This window comes from Columba livia, chromosome 1 (assembly GCF_036013475.1).
Source record: "Columba livia isolate bColLiv1 breed racing homer chromosome 1, bColLiv1.pat.W.v2, whole genome shotgun sequence".
Lineage (NCBI taxonomy): Eukaryota > Metazoa > Chordata > Aves > Columbiformes > Columbidae > Columba > Columba livia.
In genome coordinates this window covers 118,670,759-118,687,118 of record NC_088602.1, presented here as the reverse complement: position 1 = coordinate 118,687,118, position 16,360 = coordinate 118,670,759, and the positions used below count along the sequence as shown (strand labels likewise).

At 42.7% G+C, this 16,360-nt stretch overlaps 1 protein-coding gene across 8 annotated transcripts in view; it reads left to right on the top strand.

Moving 5' to 3' along the window:
• JADE3 (jade family PHD finger 3) overlaps positions 1-16,360 on the top strand; it is a 70,159-nt gene that overhangs the window by 22,537 nt on the left and 31,262 nt on the right. For all 8 annotated transcript variants that reach the window (XM_065074995.1, XM_065074945.1, XM_065074952.1 and 5 more), the window contains 2 exons: positions 13,623-13,682; positions 14,795-14,877. Coding sequence is in view for 7 of the 8 variants with exons in the window: in XM_065074945.1 (XP_064931017.1) it covers positions 13,634-13,682; positions 14,795-14,877 (132 nt within the window). In the remaining variant the exon portion in view is untranslated. The remainder of the gene's footprint in view (positions 1-13,622; positions 13,683-14,794; positions 14,878-16,360) is intronic.

Here is a 16,360-nt window from a genome sequence, read left to right as displayed (position 1 = left end):
CATGCAGCTCTCATGTGTTCTCCTAAAATACTTTCTGCTATAGCTAATTTGGGAAGGACAAATGACCTCATTTTTAAAGGCATTGAATTAACGTGTTTTTTCATCTACTTCAGGTCTGTGAGAAGCATTCTGCAGGTGCTGTGGTGTGTCTGTGTCTGTATCTTGTGTCCCTCACTACAAGAAAGACACTGAGGTGCTGGAGTGAGTGCAGAGAAGGGCAATGAAGCTGGTGAGGGGTCTGGAGCACAAGTCTGATGAGGAGCAGCTGAGGGAGCTGGGGCTGTTGAGCCTGGAGAAAAGGAGGCTGAGGGGAGACCTTATCGCTGTCTGCAACCACCTGAAAGGAGGTTGTAGCATGGAAGGGTTGGTCTCTTCTCCCAAGTAGCATGTGATAGGACAAGAGGAAATGGCCTCAGGTTGCACAAGGGGAAGTTTAGATTGGCTATTAGGAAAAATTTCCTCACAGGAAGGGTTGTGAAGCATTGGAACAGGCTGCCCAGGGAAGTGGTGGAGTCACCATCCCTGGAGGTGTTTAAAAGATGTGTAGATTAGGTTCATGGGGACATGGTTTAATGACAGTGTTAGGTTAACACTTGGACTCGATCTTGAAGGATCTCTTCCAACCAAAATGGTTCTGTGATTCTGTTAACATTGCTGGTGTTGGGGTGGGCAGCAGTGCTCAGCGTCCCTGGAAAGGATGCCTGAGGTTGCTGAGGGACTGTGCCCAAGATACTCCTGGGCCGCAGCTTGTGTATGAACAACTGATTGCTTTTGCTGTTGCAGAACTGGGAAGGTGGGTTGTGGATGAGGAGTCTCAGGTGGCTTTATTCTGCCATGGCCCGAGCACAGGTTCATTTATACCTTCTCTCAATTGCAGAGCCCCTGAGAACCGGTAGAGCTGCAGCCTGCACTGTGCCCTGTAGCTGGGCACGGTAAGAGCCTGCAGAGAAGGAGGCTTCTGTACAGGTTTATAGAAACCTCCTCGACCAACTGGAGTTGCATATACAAAAACATATCGACTATGCAAGACTTACATTGTGCTGTGGAATCATAGAATGTCCTGAGTTGGAAGAGACCCACAGGGATCATTGAGTCCAGCTCCTGTCCCTGCACAGGACAACCCCACAGTTCACACCATGTGTCTGAGGGTGTTGTCCAGTCTCTTCTTGAACACTGTCAGGCTTGGGGCCGTGACACCTCCCTGGGGAGCCTGTTCCAGTGCTCCACCACCCTCTGGGGAAGAACCTTTTCCTCATGTCCAAGCTGAACCTCCCCTGGCACATCTTTCTGCCATTCCCTCAGGTTCTGTCACTGGTCACCAGAGAGAAGAGTTCAGTGCCTGCCCCTCCTCCTCCCCTTGTGAGGAAGCTGTAGCCCCATGAGATCTCCCCAAGTCTCCTCTTCTCCAGGCTGAACAAACCAAGTGACTTTAGCCGCTCCTCATCCGGCTTCCTCTCCAAACCTTTCACCAACTTCGTAGCCCTTCATGGAATCTTAAGAATGACTCTGCTGTAAATGTGTTCAGGAATTCCAGGTTATTATTGTTCCCCCCCCCCAATTTGCTTAGTTTGTTCAATTGTACAGTTGCAGTTTTTAGTTGTAACCTCTCCTTTTCTCTCCCTCTTTCTCAGCAGAGATCCTATGACTGCTCTTGACAGCACGGGATTCAGTTGCAGCAACTGCAGCATGTTGTAGACTCCTATTTATAAGTAAAAATGTGGTGAAGCACCTCCCTGCTTCCATGGCTTGTAGATGTTTCCACTTATTCTAGTACAGGGGTGGATAGCAGATAAAGGGACTGGCTTTGGAGTCAGATTCATTATCTCATACCCCCACAGCTTTGGATGGTCAGCTATCATAGTTCCTTTTCCTCATGAGATGGAAAGGATAGTACTTCCCTGTACATTCTGACTCCACCTATTCAAGTACCAGTGCTGTTTGTGATCTACCCTGTGGGGTGGCAGCTTTATTCCCGTGCCAAAAAAAGCCACCTCCATTTACTCACTTGGCTTTAGCACAGCTCGAGCAGGACATGCTTACCCTAAGGAGCAGTAGAAGGGTGGTGGTCTGATCTTACTCATTTTAATCCTGTTTATTCAGTCAACTGAGATGAAGCGGAAGGAGGAATTTAGAGGAGGTGTTAATGGCCAGTCCTGATCAGTGTGCCCCCTCTTTCAAAAAATACAAAAGTACATTGGCTTCAACTTGACTGTTTAAGAAATTGAACCTTGTGTGGTCTTTAGGATTCATCTCTTGACTGCTTTCTCAGACAAGATGTGCCATTTTAGAGACCCTGGGGAAGTACAAGCATCTTTTGGTTCCCCTTTCCAGGGTGACACAGCCCCAGTGGGCAAGTTGGCTATTTATTTTGTGTTTGCTGGGCCTTGTGTTATGACCAAAAAAAAAAAAGAGTATTGTTTCTTTTTGCCTCTGCCCTGTACTTAAAAATGGACAAACATGAGCTGGTCATGGTATCTCTTTCACTATGTCTTTTCCCACCTCAATTTGGTGATTTAGAGAAATCTCGAATCTTACTTTTGTTTTTATAAATCTATTTTCAGTCTGTCTGACCAAAAGACATCTTTGTTGTATAGTAAATTACAGATTGTAGCGCACTGAATTAATTGACTAGCCATTAAAATTAATTTAAATACATTAGCTATTAAGACAAATTTTGTTGTCTCCTTAGAAAATTTTTTTAAACCAGAGTGCTTTAACAAATTTTCTAGTAAATGTTTGCTCACATTTTGATGTTTTGACATGGAGAACTGAAATAATAGTGCAACTGCATATAAATGTGTCATGTGTGAAATGCCTGAAAATATAGTAGAATGTCAGTATTCAACCAGTGATTTGGAATATTCCAAATATTGAGTTCTGGCTGTGACATTACATTCCGCTTAATTTTTCCTGTCTAATGATCCCCTTGGTGCCCTTTTTTTTACTTGAGGAAGACTTTAGCATCCAGATTGTTTATTTTCAACTTGTAAATGAAAACCATTTCTTGTCATATAAGGAAAGAAATTATCAACTTAATGTTTCCTATAGGAAAATATTTGTGTTCTTGCTTTCTCTTATCCTTTGAGTAGAATATAAAGACGCAACTTGATGTTTCCTGCCTTTTGCAATCCTTCAGGTTTTGTTAGTGATACAAACAAAACTTTGCAGTAAAGCAGTTAGCCTTTTCAAAGCATTATGAGCAAGAAATAAATGATTCAAAACATATAAAATATTTCATGCAGGCTGCTGTTCTTGAGTCTTTTATTATTTGAGATTTAGAAAAAGCAAAACAAGAACAGTGAAGCCTACTTTTATTTATTAACAAGTACCAAAATATTACCTGATTATTTTAAGTGAGTATCTTGCAGGATATGAGAACTTTTGCCTATTCTATTAATAGAAAACCTGTTTTTCTTAATCCTAAATAGTGCATGTATTAATAGATTTTTTCCTTCTTTGATAATATTTCCTGCTTGTGTTTCTAGCTGTGACACTATCTCTTTACCTGTGCTTTGTTGTGAAAGCATGCCTTAGTGCAGCTGGAGAGCAGAGAAACAGACACAGGTGGGCAGCTGCCAGCAGGATGAAGCAGATAGGGCAAAGTGGCAGCCTCACTGGGAACTATTGTCACACTGCTTATTGCCTGCTTTTCAATTAAGTAGTGACACTTCTGTGTTGTTTTGTTTGTTTGGGTTTTTTGTTTGTTTGTTTCTCCCCCTCCCGCTGTGGTGCGATTTCATCACCGTACGACAGCGAGGCAACACTTGGTGACTTAGTGCGTCACGGGGATTTTCCTTCGGTTTGACTCCACGTGCACCTCAGCAGGAAGGGCAGCGCGTGGTGAGGCCGTGGGATGTGCGCTCGGGAGACCTGGCTGCAGCTGCGTGCTTTGCCGGAGGCTCCCCGCGTGATGTACGGCCGCTCCGCGACGCAGCTCTGAAATGTCAGGGCTCTCGGCGCCTGCTTCACACGAGCTTATCGTGAGGGTGGAAAAGGTGAAGGCTGCAAAGCACTTGGAGCCAAGGTAGCGTGAATCATGCCAGCTCTTAAAAATAGAAAGACTTGCTGAATGCTCTCTGAGGTTTTTCTGCTCAGTCATATTGCTGAAGCGTGTGTGTGCTGCTGCTGTTTCTCGCCGGCGCTCGGTGTGCTCATGACTGCAGTCTCCTTGCGGAGAGAGCACATGTGGCCATTTTTGGGTGCCGAACCCCTGGGGGAGCTCCTGGGAAACCAACTCCTTGTTTAAGCCAGCTTAGCAATGGGTGCGATGCCTTGATGCTGGTCCATTTTTAGTAGCAGTGCATCCAGACCAGTCTTTCATCAAAGCTGACGTTGTCCTTAGCTTCGTCTTTGTTGAGTAAGTAAATCTGGGCTTGTGGGCATTTCTTTTTTCTTTTGCCCCTTGGTTATTAGATGGCTTAGTGTTAATGTCAGGTACGAATTTTCTTCTGAGGGAGCCCTGTAAAACAGGCAGCACACAGTCAGCAACCGCGTCTCCCTGGCTGAGCGCTCTTCAGAGCAGATGAACTCCCCGAGCCTGCGTAGCTGAGTTAGGTGCGTTTCTGTGGCGTTTGGTGCCTGTGCATAGTTAGAGGGCTGTACACAAGCAAGCACCTTCCCCCTGGGGCTTTTCCTTCAGGTGTGGGTTAGTCACTGTGTGGTTTCCAGCAGCCTGACAAGAGGTGGTTTGTTTGTGTGAGCCGGCCTGAGGAAGTTAGAGCTGTGGTGGCTTCTCTCCGCCACACCTCCCTGCCCCATGGGCCCACCTGCCCTGCCAGCCACCTCGGCCTCTGGCACTGACTTGCTGCATGGCAGCTGAGGTGGTGGTGCCAGTGTGTTTAACACCACTGTGACTGTCCTGCTGGGAACTTTTTCCTCATTTCAGTGCGCTGGGGGCTTTGTTGTTCCCCTGGCCTTGAGGTGGGCCTGCGTGGTGCGGGCAGAACAGGAGCACCGGCGGGGTGTTGCCCCCGTCAGCCATGTGCAGGCAGTGATACTGAGCACAGCACCCTGCTGAGGGCGACGGTTCCCTTCTCTGAGGGCCGTGCCCCCGTTTTAGTGTTTCCCCTGACCAGGAGCAACACTGGGGAGGTAGGCAAGGAGCTGGGTGGTGGGCGAGGAGCTTTTGCTGGGCAGACACACCTCAGCTGTGCGAGTGTGGCAATGCTGGGCTGGCTGCTGTTTCAGGGGGTGAAGTGCTTCTCTTTCTTCCTTTTTTGAAAAATTTCATTTTAAAAGCAGGCTTTTGCTCAAACTCAATATGGTACTTTGGAGGAAATTATTTATTTTGTTTCTGTCCAAATCTCTACTGCTGTTTTAGGAAAACAATAGTTCTCTTAATGAACAGTTGATGTAAAAACAGTGTTGTATTCAGGAGCGAAAAGTAATTATGAAGACTGAAACACAGAGGAGCACAGCCACCTACACATTCATGTACTTGGTATTTGTTTTTTGAAATTGATTCTGTCCAGATCAGTATAGTCTTCAGGATGCACTTCTGGGCACCACAGTATAAAAAAAGACCTTAAGCTGCTGTGGAGTGTCCAGAAGAGGGCTGTGAAGTTGGTGAAGGGTTTGGAGAGGAAGCAGTGTGTCGAGTGGCTGAAGTCACTTGTTTTGTTCGGCCTGGAGAAGAGGAGACTTGGGGAGAGCTCATGGGGCTACAGCTTCCTCACAAGGGGAGGAGGAGGGGCAGGCGCTGAGCTCTTCTCTCTGGTGACCAGTGACAGAACCTGAGGGAATGGCAGGAAGATGTGCCAGGGGAGGTTTAGGTTGGACATGAGGAAAAGGTTCTTCCCCCAGAGGGTGGTGGAGCACTGGAACAGGCTCCCCAGGGAGGTGTCACAGCCCCAAGCCTGACAGCGTTCCAGAAGAGACTGGACAACACCCTCAGCCACATGGTGTGAACTGTGGGGTTGTCCTGTGCAGGGACAGGAGTTGGACTTGATGATCCCTTGTGGGTTCTATGCTGATGGTAAAGTTGCAGCATTTAATGGGCAGACATGCTTCCTCATCAGCCTGGCCCACCTGGCTGCTCTGTGTACAGGCCAACACGTGCCGCTTTCTTCGAAGATGAAAATAAGGCTGCTCAGTCCCTGCTGGCTGTGAAGGAAGCACAGGGTGGAGAACATGATTTAATTTCTTTCTGGTCTCTTGGAGAGTTTCTGTTGAGGTAACGGTGGCACTGCACATGTTGCTGGTGACTTGCTCTTCTGAGAAGGATTTCTGATTTAGCTGAAGGCCTCTGGTGGAAATCCATCCGTTCTCCCGCCCTTGCAGTGGGTTGATGCATAGATGCAGCGCCAGAAATGGAAAGCTGCCCTTCTGTTTTCTAGGTGGGGAAGGCAGTTGTACTTGAGGTGTGCTGTGTTTTATTGTATTGTCAAGCCATGTTATAAATATGAAGTAGCAGCACTTACCCTCTTTTTATACCCACAAAGCAAAATGATGGGCATTAAGTGCTTTGCACTAAATCGAATGATGAATCATTGTCGCAGAAGGGCATGTGAAATGGTGCCAGGGTTCCCTTTTGGCCCATAATCTGCAAATGAATGTATGGGGGATTATATTTAGGGTTTCTTCATCCTAGTTTTATGATCTACCAGCTGACTTCAGTCCAGAATTTAACTATTTCAAGGGATAAGTCATGCTGGAAGGTCATAGTTTGGATGTGTGCTTTTTTTCTGCTTTTTAAACCCACGGTCTCCTTGTGGCAGCTGCTAAATTGTCTTACACAAAAAGGTAATGTATAAGGAAAACAGCGTGAGACTGTGTCTGGTTGCTCCTGTACTTCATACAAACTCATGCTGTTAGCTAGATTCTGGTAACAGGCAGTGCTTTGCAAACTGACATCGTTATTTACCTAATGACAAAGGAGTCATCTGTCAGGGGTAGCACTGCTTCAAAAAAATATTAATTTACAGATTCTTGTGTTAACCAAGACTTAGTTTGAAATAATAGTGAGGAAAAATTTTATTTTGTTGTAGGCCCAGTACAGTCTTCAGAGAATAATTCAAGAATATTTTATTATGAGATGGATGGGAGGATGCGATGGTTGTTCACTGTGTTATGAGGTTTTTAAGTAGAGTAAGGGTATATTACTAACTTTTAAAAAAAATTCTGGTTAGAGTAAAATAAACAACGTTACCTTTTTTGCTGAACTAACTTTTCTATGAATGGTTTAACCTTTTAAACCTTTTCAGTGCAGCAAATATTGCTAACTCAAGTTCTGAGTGGGTGTTTTTCCAGTTTATGTAGCCTTTTTGTGAGGTTGGATAGGATATTAAAAAATAATAATAAAAAACCCAAACACGAGTGATCTCTCTTCCTCTAGTTATTTGAAAGGTTGTATTAACTCTGCTCATATTTTGTAATTTCCCTGACAGTTGACTATGAAATTTGACCTGTTTAAATGGTTTTACTGTACTACATTTCCTGGAGACCTTTCAAGATAATTTGCTTCCTAATCTAAATTTAACAGTTACATAAACCACATTTTAGAGACTTGGAAATTTCTACCTACTGCATCTGCCTTTTTTTTTTTTTTGGTGTAGACAAGCCATGTTGTAAAAATGTAAGTACAGAATTTTAATCTTCAATTTGCATGTAGCTTGTCAGTCGGTTTTCATACATAGATGCTGTTTTTCTTTTTAATAAGATAAATAAAGTAGGTTATTTTTTGCCCCACTTTAAAGTTTCCTTAGTGCTGTGGCCAATTCCGTTTTTGTCAGTCTATTTTAAAATGTGAAGAAATTATATCTTACGGGTCTAGGATATATTTGTGTTACAGTTCCTTGAATTTCTTGGTTGTCTTTTCATTCTGTGTAGGTCTTAGCAGGTACTGTGTAGCGTATGGATATATTTAACATTTCTCTGCAACAAACTGAAGCCAGGAAGGAAGGGCTGCTACTCCTTGGAGATACTGTTTTGTTCAGAAATCTTGGCTGGATTTAAGGATTCATTTTGTACGCTTGTCACTGATGTCTTGTCTAATATGCTGTGCAAATTCAGACTCTGAGATTCCTCATCCTTCTTTCTGCTAACTCTGTTACCGATGAACTTTGCGGAGCGATGTGTCAGAGCAAGAGGATGAACTTAATAGTTCATTTGGTAAATTTAGCTGTTTACTCTGCAAACTGAAAAGGGAAAAATGTTTCTTGTTATTTCTGCAGGTATTTGAAATGGGTTTTGATTTGAAATAAGACTCTGAAATTTTGTTAACTGTCTTCTGTTTACACATGCTTTTTTGCCTTCTTTGAGTAGCACATGGTAGATAAGTAGCTATTCAGAAATGGGAAGTGCCTCAAGTCAGGGAGGGCAACATTGATTTTCCTTGGGGAGAGAAGAGCATGGTGGTAGAGGCAAGCGGCTGTTTCTCATTCACTTCAGCAGTGCAGATATTTGTGAATCAGCAAAAAGGAACAAACAGAATTTAGAAATTGTTAATTACAAAACATCTCCCCTAGATTTCTGGAAATAGTGGTGGTATACTTTCAGGCAGATTCTTGCATGTGCTGGCTGATATGTTGATTACTTTCAGCTTGGGATCTGTGTTTAATTTCAACGCCATGAGTGCAAGGTGGCTTTTTCCTGGCTTTCCTTGGAAGTGCAGTGATATGCTGGAGCCAGCATCATTTTTGACTCCAGGGCAAAATTCCCAGTATTTGGGACGCTGGGGAAATGCTGGCAGCCTGATGTTGCAGCCTGTGGCTGAGGAGAGCGCATTTCATGGGATTATTTTTGGTTGAACACCTGAAGGGTTTCAGGGCATCTTGACCTGAGTTTGGGTGTTTAGATGACAGCTGGGAATGAGGCTGATTTTCTCATTTTTCAGTTGTGGTTCTTGTCTTAAGCTGTTGTGAGCGGAGCAGGAATATGCACACAGCCATGGCTTGGCAAGTCAGAAATGCAACAGGTGTAGAATATCCTTCAAGTTTAGGAACCACTCTGATAACTGATATTAAAAATGATGCCAGAAAATGTTCCGTTGCAATAATTTCCTGGAGAGTTGAGTATCTTTTGGCTCGCGACATGGTCATTTCTTAATGTCACTTGCGCATTTTAATTTTAATTTAAAAGATCCCTGAAGGTGAGCATCTTTGGAATTGATATATGTTGTCATACCAGTGATCAATCAGTCCTTCTGTGGATTTTTCTTTTTTTTTTTTTTCTAAAAGGGCAAAAAAGCTTTAGATCAAGGCATGTTATGTTCTTACTTTTAATTGCCATTTTTAAGGTAATCTGTGCTTGAGCACATTTCAAATCCACATCCAAAGCAGCCCTACTTTCCTTTTAAGGTAGTGAGAATCGTTACTCGGTGACTGGGAAACTGGGGTTTTCTTGGGACTTTTTTGTGGGGGTTGGAGCCACTTACCTCTTTTGCTCTGCAAAAACATTTCAGCATTGAGTTGCTCTACCCTCCTTGTTTTTCCTAGCTCGTACACTGGAACTTCTAAAAGGCTTAAACTTTCTAGACTGCAAAAACTAAGTCCTCAAAATTCAAACAAAAATTTCAATGTGCGTGTTTGCAAAATGCATGGATGAAGATAAAGGAAGGGGAAGGAGGTTTTAGCTGCTCGCTGTACAGCGTTTCCATCATGCTCCTAATGACAGCTCATCTTTTCATATCTCTTTTTCTTTATAAAAAGCATCTGTTTGAGGCTGTTTTCTGAATTTCTTTTGAACTCTTCTGTGGGAAAAAAGTATTTCTTATATTTTATAAAATCGCTAAATTTTTCATGTTGTGTATAAAAAAACGAAACAAAACTATTTACTTGATTCTCTTTCAGTGTTGCCACTTGCCGTTCATTATAACTGGTACTCTGAGGTAGGAGAAGGGCACTGGCAGTCCCGTGAATTTATTTTTCACCTTTTCATTAAGTCTGGATGCACATGTTGTAAAAAAAAACAAACAGCATTGTGCTACTTTATTTTAGGCTTTAGTGTCACCATAGTTTTCAGAGGTGAACTTAGAAAAGGGGCAAAGGTAGCATTACATGAGTGTACCCATTTCTGTGAGATTTTTGGTTCTGCTTTTTTAGTCTGCGTTTTTGATATGCATGGATTGTCCTTTCTTGATACATTTAGTCCTTTTAGAGATATACGTGTGTGTGTATAATTTTTTTTTAATTTAATTTAACTTCACAGGGCTTTGCAAGTGATAAAACATAAATGTGGTGCAAGGAGCAGGAATTAAGGCACAGAGTTGTTGCAGTGTCGCTCTGGACCATATCACTCAGTTAATAGTATCGTTGTCTGAAGCTGAGGGACAAACTTGAGGTTGCTGGGCTGCTTTGGGGGAAATGGGACTGAAATTGGGAAAGGTTGACATCAGTTTCCATGTTGTGTGGTCTGGCTTTGCATCTCCTGCCTTTGTGGACTGAGCAGCTGCTGATTCTCCTGTATTCTGCAAAGGCAGGTGAAGGAGCAAGACAGGAGCTTTACCACCACATGGATGTTACTTTGTAATCCCTCTGCAGTGGCTGGAGGGTGGAGACATTGTTCGTGAGCCTTTCTCATGAGCCCTCACACTTTGGGGTGGCTGTGAGCTGGAAGTTGTGTGGCAGTCCAGTGTATACAAGGGTAGAGCAAAGGAATCTCTGATTAAAAACCAAAGCAAAGCCTCCTGCAGAGGTGGTCCTGTGGGATGATGTTGAGGCTGCTACTCCTGCATCACGTGTGGCCACACAGCCAGACTGTAGCATGTCGGTGACTTTAATAACCTGTCGTACTGAACACAGCACACCTGTGATTTGTTGTAGCTCTGTGGGCTCTTATTTGCTGTTGTTGTAGCTAATATTGCTGCAAAATAATCAGGCAGGAATCCAGTGTTATTACTATTTGGGGCTTTTGCCCTGGTTGAGTGCTTTTTCTGTTTCTGTCTGCTATGATGGAGGTGTAAATCTCTTGCCTGAGCTGCTATAAATTCACTTCTCCAATACAACTTCCCCCCTTTTATTTATTTATTTATTTAATTAATTAATTTTTATTTAGTTACTCTTTTAGTTTTGGTTAGCTTGTTTTTCCTCCTATGGAGTTGTTGGCAGAGGTGTGCTTTCTCTTCTGAAGTTCTCATTACACATGCCATTTCTGTGGAAGCTGTCTTTGGAGTAGCCACCTCCTCTCTGCTTTCCCCATTGCCCAGGCAGAAGTCCAGGCTTCCTGGGTGTTCCCTCCTGCAGTTGTCTCTCTCAGCCCCGTGTTTGACCCTGCTTTAATTGAACGCTCATGTTGTGCTCTGCAGATAGCCATCTTTAGTATGGAGTGAAAAGGTTTTACTGCTGCATGTTTATATAGATTATAAGAGATGAGAATTGCTTTCAGCACCTTTTAACAACTGCTCAAAAATTCATTTGAAAATAAAAACAAAGCAAGGAGCAAGCACTTGCATTTCTTTCTGAGAAACAGAAATGAGCAGTACTGCTCAACATACCTAGATGCATCTTTTCAGCATCTCCCAAGGTCTTGTAACATGCCTGGTGGTCTGTAAGCCAGGGCTGTTCCGATCTGAAGGCTGCTTGTTGCCCTGGGCAGAACCTTCTCCTTTCAAAGGAGGATTGTGTGCTCCAGAGGGCTGGATTTGGCTGCTGGAGTACAGCATGGCTTTGCAATGACATTTTATTTGCTTTTAATCAAAAGTCCATGCTTTAAACTACACGAGTTGGCAAAATGAAAGTAATCTACCAGTCCTCCCCTCGCTCCTTGGCAGCTAACTTCAAGTCTGGTGCCCCCAAAGCACACACAAAAACAAGCTCTTCTGGCCCAAGTGCCTTTCTGTACCTGTCAAACAGCTTTTGCCTAAGAGATTTGTGGAAGGTTCTCCATCTGACCAGTGCCTGCACAACCCATGTTACATTGCTATCTGGAAGTGAAGTCCTGTAGTGTTTTGGTTATTTAGTTTAGTTTGTTTTTGATGTCGCTCTTCTGTTGGATGCTCGTCTTTGTACACAGCGTGGCTGCCTTGCCTCCCCCAGGCTGCTTGAGCTGGGAGAAGGTCAATCAATGTGAAATTAATTGTTATGTAACAGGAGTTTATAGGTTGCTGAAAGTGATACAAATGATAGCTTCTGATGTCCCACGGTGTTGACCACTGTGTCCGTCTGTCCTTCCTCTCCAGGTTAAATACCTGACTCAAGTTCTGTATTTACCTGCTTGAAAACTGCACGCGTCGCTTCCTTTGTCAGCTTCCAGGAGTGTGGGCAATGTCTTTGTATAATAGGCCAAAAGGATTCTTTTAAATTTTGAGTGATCATTGCATTTAGATTCAGTAAACTCACTCTTAGATATAAAAGCTGCTGAAAATTTCCACTAAATTAGACAATTGTGCTGCAAACAATTCCATTGCAATCTCTTCAGAGCCTTTGTACAGGTTTCTCTTAGCTGGAAATCTTGTTTATCTCATGGTCCTTGGATAATCATAAGACACATTGTACGGTAGCTAATGTGGAGGGTTTATCAAATGTGATATTTAGCTGTGTTGCTTTTTTTGACAGCAAGTGGGTTTGTTTTGTTTAAGAAATGAAGCTGTGTAAGTTTGAGGTGCAGCCAGGCTGGCACTTCTAATACTGCAGGCATTTCAGGTTCATCTGTCTAGGATAGGGTACTTCAGTCTGTAACCTGCTGTGCCTGTCTTCTGCTTAAAATAAAAGAAGTTGTCTATTCTTGCAGAATTGTTTTGTTCTCTAATTATTTGCTTATTCAATCCGTTAAAAATATACGAATGATTTTAATTCACTGATACTAATGGTAAACTGTTATTGGTTCTTAACAAACGTGACATTGGATATTATAGGATGGCAGGGCCTGTAAGAATGTGTATGGATTTCTTTTGGCACTTGTTCAGAGTATATAGCTGATTACTGTTTTGATCTTTCTTTTATTAAGTAGTGGTGCAGAATTTTCGTCTTCACCATTCTCTTCACGTGTTCAAAAATCAATTTCAAAAAGCTCAGTACCTTTTTTTTTTTTTTTTTTTTATGGAACTGGTGCAGGACCACAGAATTATTTTTTACCAATACCCTCGATCACTTCTCAAACTTCTAAACCCTACATTTATTGTGAACTAAGAGGTGATCAGATGATTTAAATTAAATGTCACAAGCCACCGTTTTCTATGATTGTCCCTATTTCTAAATCTGCCTATTGTTTTGCGTGGATGCCTTTGGGGTTTTTTGTATTCCTTTTTTAAGGTTTTATATCTAAATTCGTGCCTTGCCGCGCATCCACCTTATTTCCTGGCCTCCACCCGCCGCTCAGCTAGCGACCGCCACCATGGCAACTCTTCCTCTGGCTGAACAGATGGGACACCGAGTCTCCTCGGAGAGCAGAGCCGTGCTCACGCCCTGCCAGGATTCAGCTGGCGGGTTGCGCTCCGTTCTGCAAAATTTCAAGCCAGCTCTGCCCAGCAGAGGCATGCTGGTCTTGAGGGTGCTCTGTTTCACAAGTAACATCGTGGTCTAATAGTTGCTTGCAGAAATAAAACGTAGTGGCTGAGCTGGGATTATTTATGTGCCTGAAAGCTCTTCAGAGAGGAGCTTTGCCTTTGGTGCGAAGAGCTTGGCGTCAGCCAGCAGCCGGTGATTTTCTGGTAGAATGGTTGCCATCAACTTCTTTTTTCTGTCTAGGATGCGTCAGGATGAAACGCCACAGGCATCTAAGCACCAGTGACAGTTCAGACAATGAGAGTAAGTAATACCTACTAGTTTTTCTTTGGTCTGTCACCCCCTTGTGGTTTCCTTCTGTGGTTTTAGGGCAAACCGTTTCACCTCTTATAATTAAAAAAATGTTTCGTGCCTGATTTATTTTTGCATTCTGCGGTCTTCGTGTTCTGAATCCTGTTATGGGAGAAAAATGAGGCGAAAGATCCTGTAATCTGGGGGAAGTTTTGAGTCTACTTTGAATTTGAAGAGAAACTTGTATGTCTTTCCCTCTCAGAGTTGGGAAAAAGAAATCTGTAATTCAAGAGAAAACTTACTGTCCAGGGTCCTATTTTGTAAATCCTTTGTTAAAATGAGTTCTCTTAGCACTTATGTAGAGCCTCAACTTCAAAATTACTGAGGGTCGCAAGCTATTTGAGCACTGATGTGTTAGAGTCAGATGTAAGACCGAGTTACAACCAGTATATTGATTGTTATGTTGTCTTATTCTGGTTCTTGATCTTTTCCACTTTGGTCTGTTACACATTTCATTAAAGTTATATTTTAAATATTCCTTGGCACACATCTGCCTGAGATCGCATCTTCCCATTTTATCTGCAGAAAAAAACCCCAACTGTATGGCAGGGTCTTGTTTTTGTCTTATAAACCTGTGCTTATCTAACAACTCTAACCATAATGATGATTCATTGTCACATTTGTTGCGAGTCATTAATGTATCCTGTACTAAACATTTTGCCCAGAAATGTCTAGACATCACGCTATGATTTTTTTGCATCTCTCATCATTATGCTTTAGCATCTTGCTTTTTTGTTTTTTTTCTAGCACTTGCTCAGTTATACTCTTCCTTCCACTTTGTTAGAAAGGAAATGATAGAAAGTGGACTGCCTACTTGTTTCTGTTTGCTCATGCTTGTGTTGGGCAGAGCAGGATGTACCCAGAAGCTCAATGTGCTGTGCTTTTTACTGAGTGGAACAGGAGGAACTGTAATCAAGCCTACGGACTGCCTAAGAGGGTTTTTTTTGCCCACGTCTTGTCAAAAGATTATGATAATTCAAGAGACTGGAGTGCCTTGTGTTTTACTGAAAAAATAAATGAATTGAAACAAACTATAATCGTTCTATTTTTTTTTTTTTTAACAGGTCCTTCTACTTCCTTTTCTTCTTGTTCTAAATACAGGAGCAAGTCAAAAGTACCAGCAAATGAACAAAAGAAACCTGCTGAGGTAAGAACCAGGGTTAAAGATTGGTCGCTGGTAGGTTCTTGTCACGCAGTTTTCATGTTTCTAAGCCTTGAAATCGTGAGCTTTGAACCAGTGTCAGTGACTCCTTTTGTTACCTGTCAAATTCTCGTGCAACTGCATTTTCCCCACTGTGTGAGTATTATAGGAGCCCTGGTGTTTTATGTCCCAAACTGACTTACGGCATTTACAGACAGTAACGTGTAGTTCCTTCTTCCCCTGAAATGTAGTGTCCTTTTGAAATGGAAAAAGCTGGGATGGTCTTATGATTTGAGAGCATGCCACAGACAGAAGTGGTTCGTGTGTGTGTGTGTATGGGAAGGAGACTTTTTCTGCTTTGATATAATACAGTGGGACACTTCAGTGGGCAGGATACGTGCTTGCTTCTCTTCTGTCACTTTCTTACTGTTGGCCTTTTACCTTCAATAAAACTTTTTTACTCTGCTATCCCTACCTGTTAGGATGTCTACACCCATCAGTACTGTCACTTGATCTGTATTCACCAATTGAACAAATTGTCATTTATGCACAATCCAGTGCTCAAATCCATCTTGGCAGCCATTCCACTGGTAGCCCTTTTTGGGGAGGATTCGTTTGCCTTCAGATTTGATGCTTGCTTTCTGAAGGGCTGAAGTCAGATAATAACTTCAAATGGGAAAACTCTTTTTTGCAGCTAATTCCACTTACTTGCTATCACGTTGCCTCTGGATGAGTCCTTCAACATCCTAGGATGACTGTTGATGCCTGAGGTTACTGAAAAAAAAACCTGACAAAACTCACTTCTCTAGAATTTAAAGCTGAGAGTTATGTCCCAGAAGTGATTTTATGTACTATACCAGCAGCTTTTTGCCTGCTTAGATACTACTGTGAGAGGTTGCATAAAATAAAGAGGTGGTTATCATGCAGCAAAAGCTATTCAGCAAACGTACTGGATGTTTCTTTTCTAAATGCTGTTTGATGTGGTAAGAACAAGGCAAATGTTACAGAACATGTCCTTTCTTTCAAAGCTTTATTTTTATCACAAGTTAATTGAAGAAAACTCACTGATTTGTTTTTAAGAGAGAATCTTGCATGAATGTTTCAATAAAAGCAAAATTGGCTGGAACTAGCTACATAGTGTTTTATTTACAGCCACCTAGATGGCTAAGCCTGCTGTGCTTTTTGCCTTTAAAATGGAAGGTCTGGGGATTATGGTTCTGTAAGAATTTTAATCGTAAACCAGCTTGTGGCTACTGAGGTCTTGCAATTGTTGCTCATGGCTGTCTAGGCAGTTGCTTTTTTACTAGCCAAGCTGGGCAAATGGGAACTGACACACATAAGCTGCCAGACTTGTTGCTGTTTCAGATACACATCAGTGCCAGTCTCTTCCCAACCCTTCTTTCTGCACAGCCATCCAACTTTCCTCCTGGATCTCTTCCTCTTAGGGATTGTCCTGTTATTGTTTTCTTTGCCTCTGCGCCATACTGTC